General features: G+C 41.3%; 1 protein-coding gene across 1 annotated transcript in view; it reads right to left on the reverse strand.

The window, feature by feature from the left end:
• GMDS (GDP-mannose 4,6-dehydratase) overlaps positions 1-16,840 on the reverse strand; it is a 548,809-nt gene that overhangs the window by 313,612 nt on the left and 218,357 nt on the right. Inside the window, exons 5-6 of the mRNA XM_045005274.1 lie at positions 6,489-6,681; positions 5,594-5,698 (exon numbers count right to left, since the gene is read on the reverse strand). Coding sequence (XP_044861209.1) covers positions 5,594-5,698; positions 6,489-6,681 — 298 coding nt within the window. The remainder of the gene's footprint in view (positions 1-5,593; positions 5,699-6,488; positions 6,682-16,840) is intronic.

A 16,840-nucleotide genomic window follows, 5' to 3' on the forward strand; every position in this document is an offset into this window, starting at 1 on the left:
GGAACCAGAAGCAGCCGGGGAAGCAGCAACCAAGAGCAGTTAGGAATGCAGGGCTCAGGTGTCAGGAAAGCAGGAAGGGTCTATAGTCGCAGCTAAGGATTTTGCTAGATGCTCGGACAACTTCCTCTTGTTACTTCCTGGTTCATATAGTACTTAGCCAATCAGGGGATGGATGTTTCCAGAATTGGGAGCTTTCAGGTCAGAGCCCTCTGCAAGTTAGCCCTTTCCTGGACCCTTCCCTAGTTCCTCAGGTGAGCTGCTGGATGGCAGTCGTAGCCTGAGTGCTGCCTAGGGCCTGTGGGACCTGGGTTTGGGGCCTGTGATCCCTCACAAGAATCTGAACAGCAACTGCGCATATTATGATTTGTTCTAGCCAGTAACAGCTTCTTGAGCAGTAAAACTAACCAGATTCATGTTTTTTTAAATATTTGATTCAGATACTACCTTGTTAGGGCCCACACATGCACCTAGACAGGTAGGTAGATAGACAGTGTCTGATAATCTTCTAATATAGTCACTGTTCCTACAAAGCAGTCTGTGCAGTCAGACCCTTATGCTCACATTTAGTCTTATTGAAGTTTGATTCTCTGCTATTCTAAGAATGTACTTCCACAGATCACTTCTCAGGATCAGGCCCATAATAAGGAGAATGAGCCAGTAAGAATTTATATCTTCAGGCCACTGTATGCTCTCTCTGCTGAAACATGCAAACTAAAAATACATAAAGTCGTCTTGGCTACTACATGACACACAACTGTCTGAAGCAACTACTATTACACTGGCTATAGTGGCTCACCATTCAATACTATTATGACCCAACTCGCCTTCTCCTCCCTGTGCACCAAGGAGCCATTTAGAAATGAGTAACAAAACTACTTCCTTGATGTTTGCTACCCATAGGCTTGAACGAACACCTCTCACTGGCCTACCTTCGTTGAAACATATACATTACACGCTGAAACCTAGTTAAAGCAAACACTCATGGGGCAGATAAAAACTGACTGCTTAGTAAAACCAAACACTGACTGGCTCCACTTCTGCAGAAGACAGGAGGGAGCCTTCCAGTTTGTCTCCCCAGTTGGAGAAACAAACAGAAAGGGGAAATGTTAAAGAAAATGGCCAGCTCTTCTTATGGGAGCCTCAATAGTGGCAGCTGCCATGTTGTAGGGCTTCCTATTAGATATCAGCATACTACTACTGCCCTCTTAGGATACACAGGCAAAGAGGCATGGAGAAGGTAATCAAAACCAGTAGTACAAAGACATCCAAAGTAAGCATTACAGTATGTCAAATATACGAAACAAATCACAAATAAAATAAATAAAAGTGAATACAACAGCTAAGATTACCCCCACTCTTTTCAATTTCATGATCTCTTTTCTTTTCCTCTTTTTCTTTTAATCTGACTACTTTGACAAATGCAGCCTGCAATCTAATACCGAGCAGTTTCCTTCATGGCTGAGAGATGTCACAGAAAAGAACAGTTATATCCTTTCCCTCTGGCTATACAACAATTGTATGATGACAACTGCTTCGCCTGGACTGATGTCAGAGAAACATGTTTCCCTAATGAATGATTTAGAAAATGATGCCCTAGGTGGAGTAATAATATTTATATAATATTTATAATTTAACTATTTAATAATTCACTTTGTTTTTAAATGCAAAACCTGTTTTGATAAACATTTTTTCTTAGTTATACAGCACACTTACTGTAGTTTTATTTAATAGAAAAAAATCCTGTGTTTGTGAATTTTTAATTGAATTTGAATTTTCATCCAAACAGAGCTTGACACAAATTGGAAATAAAAATGAACCATCTAGTATCTAATAAATGTGTCATTTGGCATTTTTAACATCATAAAAAAAGGGAAAATTTAAGGATCTGAATAAATGTAAGTTAAACTACATAACTGCTTAAATAAATATATAAAAATATAGTGTATCCTTCTGGTTAGCAAAAAGAAGTACCAAATTTAATGTTCAGACTATATTTAGTTGTAAATTAACACTGGTTACAAACTGATAAGAATCAACCTTTTCTTTAGGAAAATAACTAAAGTACAAATTCAATACACAATTAAAATTGATGTTTTAAATCTCTGATTTAAAATTAATCCACCTGATTACCTGAGTATTTTTTAACGAAGAGTTCCTTTCACACACCATCCCAGAAGAAAGTCAAAAGTCAAAATGGCTGCTTGCTCAGTGCTGGTTTATGATGAGCTGAGTGGCTAAAATTAGAGCCACAAGATGTTCCTCTCTGGGACATGAGATTTCCTGGGGAAGTCCTGCTTTCTCAGGGAAGGAGGGCTGTCGGAAGAAACACTGTGAGCAATATTGCTGCTGAGTGCCTTAGTGGCACCTCTTTGTAGCCAGGATATAAACTCCTAACGACCATAAAGCCTGGGAGTCTTTAAACGAATGCAGGATCTCATCAGTTTTGTCTGAGAACAAAAACCAACCACGAAAAAGTAAGTCCTCTGTAGTTTGCTGCACATCCAGAGCTATATCAGAATTCTGTAACCATGAAGCCCTCCTCAGGGACACAGCTGAAGCCATAACTCTGGCCAAAAAGTATCTGCCATGTCCAAAGCTGACTGCAACAAAGTTTTGGCAACAATACAACCCTCCAAAATGAACGCCTTAAATTCTTCCCTGGAGGTTTCTGGCAGCTTATCCATGAATTTGGATACAGTGTCCCATTTGACAAAAGTCATATATGTATAGCAGTACCTACTTGTTCACAATGCGCATCTGTAAAGATGAAGTGTCATGAATTTTTCTCCCCACCAAATCTAGCCTCTTTGATTTCTTGTCCTTAGATGTGGACATATACCTCCTCTGCTGTGATCTGTCATTTTTTGCAGTTACTATGAGAGATTAAGGAGCTGAGTGGGAATAGAAGCACTCAAAGCCTCCGATGGGAACATAACATTTCTCCGAATGATTCACAGTGGGAAGCAATGAAGCTGGAGTGTTCCATAGGGACTTCACAGGCTCAAAGGGATCTTCATTTATCAGGGGAGCTGATGACAGCAGAATATCCAAAACGTACCCGTGTTCTCCTGTACAAACTCAGTGGGGATGCTCAAGGCGGAGGCCATAAACTTCAGAAGGTCTTGATATGCCTTAAAATCTTCAGGCACAGGAGAAGCAGAGTCCCATACTCTGGTGATGATGAAGAAGCAGGATGTGGTACTAATGGAGACTCTTACAGGGGAACCAGCTCTTGTACAAAAGGATCAAGCTGAACCAGCTCAGGAGGGATGACATCAGCCTCTGAAATGGAGGCAACCAGGACCAGTGAGCTTACCCTGGACTGCGTTGAAGGGTGAGATTTCATGGATTGAGGGATATCCAAAGAGCTTCAAGGAGGCCACTGGGAATACAGATAAATTCCCTGTCAGTACTGAGCTAGCACCTCCTTTCCCTACTATGGGAGCAGTGCTTGTTGGGTACCAATAGCGCTCCAGAGACAGTCTAAAATGCTTTCAAAAGGGGAGGGAGGGACTGGAGGAAGATGCCCCTAAACCAGATCCCAAGGAACCCTGGAAGTCCTTATACGACAGTTAGTGCTGAAACCAATGTCGCTGTTACTAGACTCAAGGGATGCCCCACAGCCAGTATCAGAGTTGATAGTAGAGTCACCCACTGGTCAAGATGCAGTACCAAGGAGCGGTTAGATGGACCAGCTGCATCCCACATGCCAGCAGAACCACAGTGCCATCAGCAATCCTCTTAGGAGACAAAGAGGAATTTCCTTGAATCCTGGAATGGTCTCAGTTCATCTTCTGGGCTCTCTTTCTCAGAGGATCAGGGAAAGGCAAATGACCCTTCCTCCTCTTAGAGGAGGCACCGTCCTCGAACCCAGAGCAACGTCATTTGAAGACACCAAAGGAGATTGTGGGGCTGGTCAACCAGCGGAGTCCCCCAGTGCCAAAGTGAGCTTAATGACCTGCTCCAAGAGGTGCTGCTTTCAGGCACAAGCCCCTCACCACCTGCATTCTTCTCTTGAATGACTTGTAGAGGAAGCACCTTTCTTTAATGTGCCCTTCTCCCAGATACAGCAAATACCTCAGGTGGGAATCACTGTTGGAAAGAGCCACCCCACACGTTGAACAATGCTTAAATCTTGGCAAGGGCACCACTTTTAGAGGAGCTAACTACCTAACTAAAAACTAAAACTAAACAAAAAGGTACTATTTAACCACACTAACAAACTGACCACTATATACAACCAGAAATCTCAGAACACTGAGACTGAAAGTGTGAGGTAAAACACCACACAGAATGAACTAACCCTAGCCATAGGCGATAAGGCACCCTTAGATAGCCAGGGAAGGGGCTAGGTCTACAGGCACCATGGATACTGCTAGGAAAAGTTCCCCAGCTTTAGTGCGCTGGGCGCACACACACGTAAGTGAAATGCTCGTCTGAAACCACTGAAAGAATAATTTGAATTTATTTTTCATTATAAGCATGCTGCAAGAAAAGGTTTCTGAAGTGAGAAGCTACTTTCATGTGCTAATTCAGCTTTCATTTACAGTGCATAGTTAAAGCTCTACTAGTTTACTATTAGTGGAAATTCATCAGTATAAGATGAGAGGGAATTAAACTAATTGTGGTTTATAACTTACCTTTAAAACAAATATTAATTGTTTATGATGCACGGGAAAGGGTGTATTAAATGGAACATAAGATCATTTGTATTCTGTTCCCTGGCATTGCTATCAAGGCTAACTGGAAACAAATGGAAAGGCATTTTAAAGCTATGTGTGAGGACCTTCACAGAAAATATTGCAGCTGGTTTACAATCTATATATTGCCATGCACACCAGCATAAATATATCTTATGAATTTAGAAATACTACTATTCCTACCCCTTGTAGTATTTGTGTGCAAATGCAATGCCCAACTGCCTGAAACTGTTAAGTGCAATTGCCTACCCTAAAGAAAACCTTCCCCTTAAAATGTCTGTTTTAGTCTTTAACATAAGAACATAAGAACAGCCATACTGAGTCAGACCAAAGGTCCATCCAGCCCAGTATCCTGTCTACCGACAGTGGCCAATGCCAGGTGCCCCAGAGGGAGTGAACCTAACAGGTAATGATCAAGTGATCTCTCTTCTGCCATCCATCTCCACCCTCTGACAAACAGAGGCTAGGGACACCATTCCTTACCCATCCTGGCTAATAGCCATTAATGGACTTAACCGCCATGAATTTATCCAGTTTCCTTTTAAACGCTGTTATATGTATGTTACAGTTTCCATACCCATCCGGATGAATAAGAAAGTTTACAGATGTTGTTTCAGTCTGTGTAGGACACTGTTACATTGGTTCATATGAAGAGCACTACCTCCTATACCAAAAGGGCTAGAAATGGAAATTTAAGTTTGAAAATGAAAACTTGCACTGTGCAGACTCAATCTATCACAGGGGCCAACTAAACACATCAAGCAGGCAAAAAGTTTGACATCCCTGCTTCAGAACGCTGGTAAATTTAAATTAAAACTGTGGATATACTGCTCCATTTTTCCAGGTCAGATGTACAATAGGGTGGCAACAGAGTTTTTCAAGGATTTTCTAACCTCTCCTGGGACTCTCATGATTGAAGAGAATGCCATTCACAGCAAAGAGATTGTAGGCCTCCCTGAAGTTCACCACAATCCAGTAGGCATACAGTTTGGCTGCTCCTACAAAAATAATTTAAATATTACATATACAATCACACACACAGTGAGAGAAATGCATTTCTGTACAGAAAGATGAACTAGAGTTTGATTAATTCTCTCAGTGTGTCATATTTCACCATAAAAAAATAAAGCCAGCCCAATAAACAGCAACTGAATGAGAAAACACTCCTTTCTGTAAAGCCATAGTCCTGGCTAGGAAGTGTTAAGGCACCTTTCACTTGTTTTCCTATGCACACTCAAGCATAGCACTTTTTCTTTTACAATATAATTAACACAGTCAGAGCGTGTGAAATATGCCATGATGGTGACCTCTGCTAATAAAAAAAGTTACTTTGGGAGAATAAAAGAAAATCTGGTGCCTTAACACTTAAATTGATTTGAAACTTTATCACTATAGTCTTCTATGCACATTGCTTTAATAAATGTTTCAAGTTAGTTCATGAGCGAGCTCTTGGGAAATTTTCATTTAGGCAACAAAAAATATGAAACCTTATCACTTCAGTGCTATCTTACATCTCTTCACTAAGAAGGAATCACCCCTCCCTCTCACCCGTTTAAAGAGTTCTCCGCTCCAGATCTGAATGAACAAGGTTTTGTGAAGTGAGATAGTAATTTCCAACCCTCAGGCAATGGCAGCAAATACTTTTTTATTTAGTAATTTATAAAGGTATGCTTCTGAACATGTCTAGTCACTTTTGTTCTATCTTTATTTTAATCTCATACCCAAATGACTTCAGCCCTGAGACATGAGGAACAGAGTGGGCGCAGGCGCACACACACGAACACTCACCATATGGAGATCTGGGATAAAAAGGGGTAGTCTCCTTCTGCGGTATTTCTTGAACTTTCCCATAAAGTTCGCTGGTTGAGGCTTGGTAGAACTTCACAGAGTTGATAAGGCCACAGGTCTTAACAGCATCAAGAAGCCGTAAAGTGCCAACTCCATCAACATCAGCAGTATATTCTGCTAGGTCAAAAGAAATCTTGGCGAGGGAAAGAGGAAGTAAAACAATGACAGAGATTTACTAAAGGCAACCACAAATGCAACAAGTATACACAACTGATTCACATTTATACCTTGCTAGCAATAGAACCAGCTATATAGGTTCAGGCTGATTTAAAATTTTAATTTACAAAAATATCCAAAATGATTTTTAAAAATACACTGATAATCAAAAACAGACTTCTGCAATTTGACTACAAAACTAAAAAGCAAAAAGAAGCAAAAAAGTCTAGGAGACTGGTAATCTGCTACCAAAGGGCATTCCCATCCCTAGATTATTCCCACTATTCCCAGCAAATGGTGCAGATTTGTGATCCTTCCTTCTCCTTTAGTCCATGTTTTGACAAACAAACAGTGATGACATTTAAATTACTATTACTGGGTATCTGAACTATTAGTCTATTGAAAAACAAGGTAGTTCACACTTTTCAGATATATTGTTTCAGGCTCTCTGCAGATTCAGGCAGAAAAAAAATCTTCATTCATTTCACACTTTTAAGTGGTTTTTTTCCTGCAATCATAAGAACTAGAGATTTAGGGCTTGTCTGCATAGCAACTGGAACTAAAGTAACCAAGTCAAATGTAAGCAACATCTCTAATTACTTTGGTGCAAGCCTAATTTTTAACAACACAAATTATGGAGAGCAAATAAACAATTTTGTGACAAATTGATTTTAAAACATAGCAGCTGCTTGAAACTTTTCAGGGCTTTGAAAGGTAAAGGAATGTAAGTAGCATAAATAAATATATTTATCATGTCTCTCCAATTTATCACATGGATACCATCTTCAAATATATAAGGTGTATATATGAAATAAATTACAAAACACCCCTTGACTGCAATGGGGCCAGAATTTCCTGCATAATACATATTATTTCTACTGTATTCCCAGATGATAATTCTTGCTCATATGCAAGTCATAGCAGACTATCGTACATGTCAATTGTAAGTGTACCTCAGGTGAGCTCAGATGAGAACAAATCTTTTCTAAAAAATATCCCAAATTACAAATTCTCTGTCCAAAGTGAACACTGAGCCTATAGTAGCAATACTAAAAAACTGATCTCACTGGTTTATGCACAGACCAAATGCACAATGCAAGCTTTTCCCTATTCCTTGAGAATGACCTCAATCTTCACCTGAAAAAATCACTCTTGAGGGTGTGAGGTAATTCTGCCTCCATGTTTGCCCAGTCCAGAGTGTCTCTTGAGCAGAAACTGACAGCTTTGTGTGCATTTGGTGTTCTTGTAACGTGGGCTATTGTTCACTAGGGACTGGGCTCAAACCACTAAACTCATTTCAATTAGGACTGCAGGTTATACTAGAATGGCAGCTGTGAAAGTGAAAAATGTGTGCTTTATCGGCTAAACATTCCAACTCCAATAATGTATCCTAAGACACTTTACACAGTACAGGGGCAGTAATGGCTTGCATGTAAATAACTGGATAACTTCTTAATATGGGACATATTTTTTGTGACTTCATTCTGGCACTATAGAAGACAGAGCTTTATAAAAGAGAAATTGATTATATAGACAGATTTGTAAATGAATCAGACCACAGAAAATTCAGGATTTGTCCAATATCAAATTATCTACCTTTCCTCTATACATACTGGTTCTACGAAGCCAAATAAAGATTACAGATAAAAAAAAATCTAAGCCCTCTCCAAGTAAGAGCTTTTAAAGAAAAGAATCTACAGTGACTGGTCAACATTTAAAGTGCATCTAGATTGGTGGGTCTTAGTATACACCCATTTACCCCATTCATGAAGCGAAAAGGACAATGATTTGCAAAAACATACTGAACCTGCCTTCCTAACAAAATTTGGCTGCTAAGACTGCAATCAAAATAAAGAGGAGAAAATAGAAGGATTAAGAGCTACCCCATCCCAAAAGGTCCTGGAAGATGAAGTGAGAGAACTCCTCAATCATTGGCAGAAGGCTAGAACCAACACTGAGATCTACAATTCCCAATAGAAAAACCTTAGGGCCAAATCTTACAGAGTGCTGAGCACGCTCAGCTGCCATGGTGTTCAGCACCTTGCAGGTTTGGTTCCAGAAAAATTTAAGAACTCTTATTCCTTTTTATGTGCAAATGATTCAATCCTGCCAGGTTCTGAGTGCCTTCAGCTCCCACTGATTTCAATGTGAGAGCTCAGATGATCACAGGAGACAGCTGTCAGGTTCCAGCAAGTATTAGTAATCTGATGACAGTTCCAAATTTTCAAATATAAAATGGTACAAGATTTATCCATATTATAATAAAATGTTTCCTAAAATCAAGTTGCATAGATGCATTAGCTGGAACACTTCTGATGTCATGTGATCGAAAGGCACAAAATAACCATGGCAAGTCACATGATGACCCTCTTTTATATCCAACTTAATACAGATAATCAGTTTTTTATAGTAGTTTGCTACATTTTGAATGTGTAATTTTTATTGTAATTGCCAGCTTCAATCTTTACAAAAGATCTGTATATTACAGGGCAATATTTCAAATATGATGTTTCCCAATTAATAGTTCAAAACCAAGCATAGCAAGGCCTTTAATAAGATTTAAATGCTTACTGAAAGCTATCTAAATGAAAACATATGGGACTTTTACCCTCCAAAAGAACACATTCCTATCATATCCGTGAGTACTGTACACAGGCATACAGACTTACTGGTACTTGCTTCTGACCACTGTGTCGTCAGTGATGGTCATTTATGAAAATATATGCCAACTTTGCACACTTAGATAGGTTTAACTTTGTAAGATACTTCATTTCTGCTCTGTCATTAAGAACAATCAAAAGGATGGACTAGAAGCATAACAACGTTTAGCATTTGAACAAAAACAACAGGTTAGAATGGTAACATTCTGAAACTACTCGTGGAACACAAATAATGTTCTGAAGTTTAATCTGTTTTCACAATTGTTTCTTAATAAAATATATTTATTTATCAGAATACATGAATATGGTAAATGCTTAATGGTTTATTAAAAGATGGAAATGTAAAACAAAGGGGGAAAACAGGATAAGTTAAGTTTAAATGATGCATCTCTCATTACTGAAGTGAAATATAATGCTATTAGAAATACTGAGTTGAAAAGCACTACACTCTTGAAGAGTTTATAGTACTTTATTCAATTTTACCAGAGTAAGAAATATTTCTCTCGGTGTCACAAAGCTTCCAGAAAGGTTTACCTGAGAAGCAAATCATAAGGAAAGGAAAGGAAGATTGCCGGTAAATGTTTCAAGGTTCAAAAGGGCGCCACAGTAGTTACTTTTTGTGTGTGTTTCTTCAAATCACTAGTTTGCTTTGAATAATCAAGTGTGCTTTCCATTGCCAATAAAAGCACTAGGATCACTTATACCATCTTAATAAACAAAAACTGTTCAACTCCTTAGGAATAGGCATTTAAGCATAACATTCCAGCTGCTAAATGTAACACAGAATATGAGTCAAACATTCCTATAAAGACTTAATACACTGAAAAAAGCAAAATTATAAGGATTTCAACAAATGGAAAGATTTTTCACAAATCAGGGAGAAAAATATCTACCTCTCTAGAAAGCCTTCAAGGGACGTTATGAGAGAACATGACCAGTTTCCTCTCAAGTTCTGAACCATTCAGAAGGTGATTGCAAATTTTAAAAGTTTTTCTCACCAGCATGCCCCACACAATAAAAAGCAGTAGGATGGAAGATTGCAAAGAAAAGTACAATACAGTACTAGAAAAATCATAAATGAAAAGACAGTGGACAGCCATTTTGTCCTCCTAATAGTCACAACTAACACAAGAGAAATTCAGAATATTGTTCCAGTAAGAGAACTAGAGATGGGAATCAATAACAAGAGAGCTGATAAACAAACATTTGTATCAATCATGTCACTTTTTTCTGATTAAAAAAGAGTTACACCACCCTCACTCAAGCTGAATAGTATCTTATTCCTGAAGCAGACATTTTGATATCACGAGTAAGGTATTTCTCACCATCAATAAATGTGGCAGAATCAGATGAAAATGTAATTTGCCCAGCAAGGGAACAAGGAATTTGAATAATTAAGTCCCATTTCTGCTACCCACACTCTCAGTGAGTAGACCTCACTGGCACAAATAGTCCCATTAAAGTCAACGTGACACTTAACATGAGTACAAGTTTCAGAGTGGTAGCTGTGTTAGTCTGTATCAGCAAAAAGAACAAGGAATCCTTGCGGCACCTTAGAGACTAATAAATTTATTTGGGCATAAAATTGGGTTTTAGCCCACAAAAGCTTATGCCCAAATTTGTTAGTTTCTAAGGTGCCACAAGGACTCCACACTGTTTTAAAATGAGTAAGGGCTGCAGACTATAAGCGAAATCCTGACCCCGCAGAAGTCAATGGGAGTTTTGCCACTGACTTCAGAGGTGTCAGGCTTTCACCCTCAGGCCCGAACTGAGAAGATCACAGTCTAAGCTATCTGCTGTTTGGTGATCTTAAGTGCAAAGTACAATTACTACTCTATAAAAATAATAACCTATTATAAACTACTATAAACATTACTTTAGGGCTCAGTTCACCCCTATGTGAGAAGCAGCAGCACAACTAATCCGGAACAGGCTTACACTAATCATATGAGGAGATACTTAAATTTAACCATATTCATTTTTATTTTTTTAAAAACACAAGTGCAAATTAGTTAGTAAACCAAGTTTAGTTGACTTATGGCTTCCTATCTCCAATCATATGCTGATCAGGCTGCCACTCACTGTTGCAGAAAACAAGGTGTTTTATGGCAGAAATGCATTTCTTAATCTGAAGAAAATGACAAGCAGAAAAAATAAGCATCCAACTCCCCTCCATCCTCATCCTCCAAATACACAAACAGTATTAGGGCCCTACATCAGTTTTTTGTTTAAAGACCCATTTCTGCTACCCACACTCTCAGTGTTTGTTCTTCTGGGACACATTTAACCTTTATCTCCCCTCAACTTCTCAGGGTTAATCTGCCAGTGGCAAAAAAACTGTGAGGGGTTGTTTTTATTTTTAAAAAAAGAAGAGTAATTTCCTGGTAGAATTTTCCCCTAAGAACATATGAATCATGCAAGATTCTAGTCTAAGGGGTTGGCAACAAACCAATCTTTGTAGGTTGAATTGGAGGGTTAGTAAAAAGAGAGGGTTCAAACCTCAGCTGAGCCAAGTTTAGGTTCAGTGCAGTTGGGGCCTGAGTTCTACTCTTTTCTATATAGGTTCTTATAGCACCCTCATCACCCTAGTTTCTAAACATCCTTCCAGTAATGCATTAAGCAATGTGACTAATACTGGTTACATGTAGTTTGTTCTCCCTCTCATGCTCTCCCCAGAAAACTGTATGTGTAGCAGAACGTTTTGTTGATTAGAGGTGTGAGCATGCGTGGCATGCGGATATTAGAGATGGCAAGGTCAAAGAAACATGCCTGGCACTTGTAGTGAAAGGTGGTGAGGTTTGCAATGGTCCTTAGTTCCTGTGGGAATTAATTCCATAGTCTCAGAACAGTCCCAGAGAAATCCCACACAGATGAGCTTTACCCCAATGGTAGAAAGTTCCATTGTCCCATAGGAGCAAAACTGTTGACTAAGATCTTCATCCCAAAGCTTTAGTCGATTTTTTACATACCCTGGACCCAGTCCATTGAGCACCTTGACAATAAGGACCATGTGTTTCAGTATTCTATGGAGCGCAGTATAGGGAGTGGAGGACAGAATTGATGTGCTCACGGTACCCCATGTTGCTGAGGAGATATGTTGCAGTGCCCTGTATGAGCTGCAGTATCCTAAGCGCTGAAGGTTTTATGTCCAAGTGTATTGCATTGCTGTAGTCCAGATGAAAAGTGATGAAGGAAAAGTGATGAAGGTGTGGTGGCTCCTTTCTACGCTCAGTAATTTGGTTGGCAGGGCCGGCTCCAGAGCCCAGCGGGGCAAGCACCCGCCTGGGGCGGCCCTTTCCCGGGGGGGTGGCAGGCTGGGCCGGCGGACCTGCCGCAGTCATGCCTGCGGGAGGTCCACCGGAGCCCCGGGAGCAGCGGACCTGCCGCAGGCATGACTGCGGAGGGGACGCTCGGCCGGCGGCTCCAGTGGACCTCCCGCAGGCATGACTGCGGACGGTTCGCTGGTCCCGCGGCTCGGCTGGACCTCCCGCAGGCACGCCTGCGGCAGCTCAACCGGAGCCGCCGGACCAGCGAACCGCCCGCAGCTGCGGGAGGTCCAGCCGAGCCGCGCGACCAGCGGACCCGCTCCCGCGGCTCGGGGGCGCCTCCCGGACATGACTGCTTGGGGCGGCCAAATTTGTAGAGCCGCCCCTGTTGGTTGGCTGGTAGTTGAAATAGTCTTGACATAATTTAGAGCAGCCTAAGGTGGCTTTTGAAGGTATGGGTGTCTGCAGCATGCTCAGTGCAGATGAAATGTTCAGAGATTTTTAGCAGTATGCTCCTCTGTGTATGTTCAAATGGTGATTTTTTTCATGGTTTATAACTTGGCCAATCTAGCCAAATTTTCATGGAGACAGTACAAGGCACCTCTCTGACTCCAAGACTATCCCCTCGACAAATTTCAAGATCTTGCTCCAAACCTCTGAGGTGATAGAGGTCTTCAAAGAAACAGCAAGAAAAACAGGTTAGTATTGTTAAAACTATCTATTTTCCCCTTGCCTCTTTGAGGGCACTCTTTTTGTTAAATCTTTAGCAGACAAAAATTCAACCTGAGGCAGAGTAAGCACGGAAAAATTTAGCCTGAGAAGTTAAAGTCTGACAGTTAAAAAAGCAAACTGAAAACAGGGGATTATAACTGGAACTGTCGGGCAACTTTAATAATAGAGGTTCTCTAAGAGAGCCCCCTGTATTACTGCAGGTATATTTAGGAGCCTGGTTCACCACCCGCCCCCTTCACTGGTGTCTTTGAAGCAATCTATTGGCAGACATCTGACAGTTGAAAAAATGTGCTGTCTAGAAAAGCCACTGACTGCCAGTTATTTTCAAGTTTCAACATCACTCTCCTTCACTAGAGTATTAGTTGCCTCTCAGAATTATTTTAAACAAAGGCTTCATTGGCTCTATAAAATATCTGAGTCATCTCAGAATATTTTTTTTAAGAAAAGCAGTAAGTTGTGACTGTCAGCTTTTTATAATGTTTAAGTTTAAACACGCGGCATTATTTGAATAGGAAATAGTAGATACTAGTCACTGAGATTGCAAGCTAAGGCCTGATCCTGTGAGCTAATTGTCACAGAGGGAATTGAGAGATGCTCAGCACCAATTTGGAGGCACACATCTTTTCACAGGCTCAGGTCCCACCTACCTTTGCCATTCATCATCTCTCTCCTCCTCAGAAGAGCTTCATATAATGGAATGTTCAGATCTGATAGCAATAAAATGCTGAAGAGGAGGAGGAAAAGGAGGAGGGATATCTTAGAACATGAGATTCAGAATGACCATAAACCTTTGTCACAAAAATGTAACCTCCCCATTAGTTTTGCTTATCTTCCCATCCATTCCTTATTAATTTGATGGAATTGGAAGTCGACAGGGTTATGTGATGCAAGGAATTTATCTTGTAGAACAATCTCCAACCAAGTGTTCAAAGAAGCTTGAGTTTCAAATTACAGAAAGGTTTTTTTAAAACTTAGGAAAAAAATGTTTTGGGGGGAGTTTTTAAACCATTTTCTAACTGGATATTTAGAGCATATCTATGTTTACCTTACACTGCTAAAACACAATAAGCATGTAGCAAAGCCAGGAAGGGTTTTGAAATGTTGTAAATTCAATGATTAGTGACACTATAATACTCTGAAAGTTTTCTTACATAGTGAAATCCAGCTGTGCCAGAAGCTTTAAACACTATTCAAAAAAGGCTAAAGGGGCGACTTGCAGAGTCACTAGAGAACATTAGAAAGGAAGATGTAAAAAGATAGCCAATTCATTTTACTTTATATGTGCCAGGGGAATAAAGGACCATGAATAAAATGTGAGAGGGAAAGAGTCACTTTGGAAATTTTCCTTCAATGTTTTTTAAAAAAACAACACACATCTCCATGGATAAAGAAATTGATTTAAAAATGCTCATTAAAGTTAGAACCAGGCATCATTATTATAATATATTTTTCTACCTAGTACGGTATGACATTCTTCCACAATCTCTCCTGTGACCCTGGATGCTTTCAAAACATGAAGCAAGAATGTTTTTATACATGAAATCATGAAAACGCTATCAAAATGCAGAAAACAAAAAAGTTTACTACACCATTTTTTTTGGAGCCCTTCTATTGAAGGCAAGTTGGATTGTTGCTTTTAATTCAACTGAAGGACACAGGTTACCAATTCTATTCCTCTCTAAACAATCACCCCTTTAATCCACCTATTATGAAATAAAAGACGGTTACTCACCGTTGTAACTGTTGTTCTTCGAGATGTGTTGCTCATATCCATTCCAGTTAGGTGTGTGCGCGCCGCGTGCACGTTCGTCGGAAGATTTTTACCCTAGCAGCACTCGGTGGGTCGGCTGGGCGCCCCCTGGAGTGGCGCCACTATGGCGCCGGATATATACCCCTGCCGACCCATCCGTATATATACCCCTGCCGACCCAACAGTTCCTCAGTTCCTTCTTGCCGGCTACTCCGACAGTGGGGAAGGAGGGCGGGTCTGGAATGGATATGAGCAACACATCTCGAAGAACAGTTACAACGGTGAGTAACCGTCTTTTCTTCTTCGAGTGATTGCTCATATGCATTCCAGTTAGGTGATTCCCAAGCCTTACGTAGGCGGTGGGGACGGAGTGAGATGTTGCAGAATGCAAAACTGCTGAGCCAAAGGCTGCATCATCTCTGGACTCTTGGACCAATGAGGCAAAGGTGTGGACCGAGGACCAGGTAGTTGCACGACATATCCCCTGGAAGGGTATGTGAGCCAGGAAGGCAGCCGAGAAGCCTGAGCCCTGGTGGAATGTGCAGTAAGGTGGCTCGATGGAACATGGGCCAAATCACAGGAGGTGCGGATGAACGACATCATCCAAGATGAAATCCTCCAGGAGGAGACAGGTAGGCCCTTCGTCCGGTATGCCAGTACGACGAAGATTTGGGGGCATTACGAAAGGGCTTTGTCCGCTCGATATAGATTGCAGATGCCCTACGGACGTCTAGGGAGGGCAATTGTTGCTCCCTTCGCAATGAGTGTGGCTTCGGAAAAAAACCGGAAGGAAGATATCCTGGTTGATATGAAAGGCCGACAGCACCTTAGGGAGGAAGGCCAGACGTGGTCACAACTGCCCTTGTCCTTGAGAAACACAGTATACCGTGGGTCCATCGTGAGAGCCTGAAGCTCGGAGACTCGTCGGGCCGATGGAAAGGCTACAAGGAAAAACTGTCTTCCAGGACAGGTATATCAGCGAGCATGTTGTCAGTGGCTCGAATGGGGCAGTCATAAAACTGGTTAGAACCAGGTTGAAGACCCAGGTTTTGGTGGGGGCCAACTGGGGGGTATAAACGCTCCAAGCCCTTGAGGAACCTAGAAACCACAAGGTGTAAGAATACAGAGCGGCCACTCTCCGCTGGGTGGAAGGTAGAGATGGCTGCCAAGTGTACCCTTAATGATGACCGCGCCAGGCACTGCTGTTTGAGAGACCAGAGGTAGTCCAAGATGGAATGGATCAGGACCTCGGTGGGAGAAACATTGTGCGTTTTGTAGCAGCAGGAGAAACGCTTCCACTTGGCCAGATACGTTAACCAAGTGGAGGGTTTCCTACCACCCAGGAGAATTCTGTAGAACCGAGGCAGAACAACGTAACTCGGATCGGTTTAGCCACGCAGCAGCCATGCTGTGAGGTGCAGGGATTGCAGGTCTGGGTAGTGAAGCTTGCCGTGATCCTGCGTTATAAGCTCTGGGCAAAGAGGCAGGGGAATCGGGTTGGCTACCGACAGGTGTAGCAACCTGGTGTACCAGTGCTGCTGGGTCATGCTGGAGCGATCTCAATCAGGTGCGCTCTGTCCCTGCGGAGTTTTAGCAGGACCCTGTGAACCAGCGGGAACGGTGGAAAAGCGTACAGCAGATGGCTCATCCACGGCATCAGAAAAGCATCCAAGATCGAGCCCGGGGAGAGGCCTTGGAATGAGGAGAACTTCTCTCTCTTTCTGTTCT

This window comes from Mauremys mutica, chromosome 2 (genome assembly GCF_020497125.1).
Source record: "Mauremys mutica isolate MM-2020 ecotype Southern chromosome 2, ASM2049712v1, whole genome shotgun sequence".
In the NCBI taxonomy this organism is placed as follows: Eukaryota; Metazoa; Chordata; order Testudines; family Geoemydidae; genus Mauremys; species Mauremys mutica.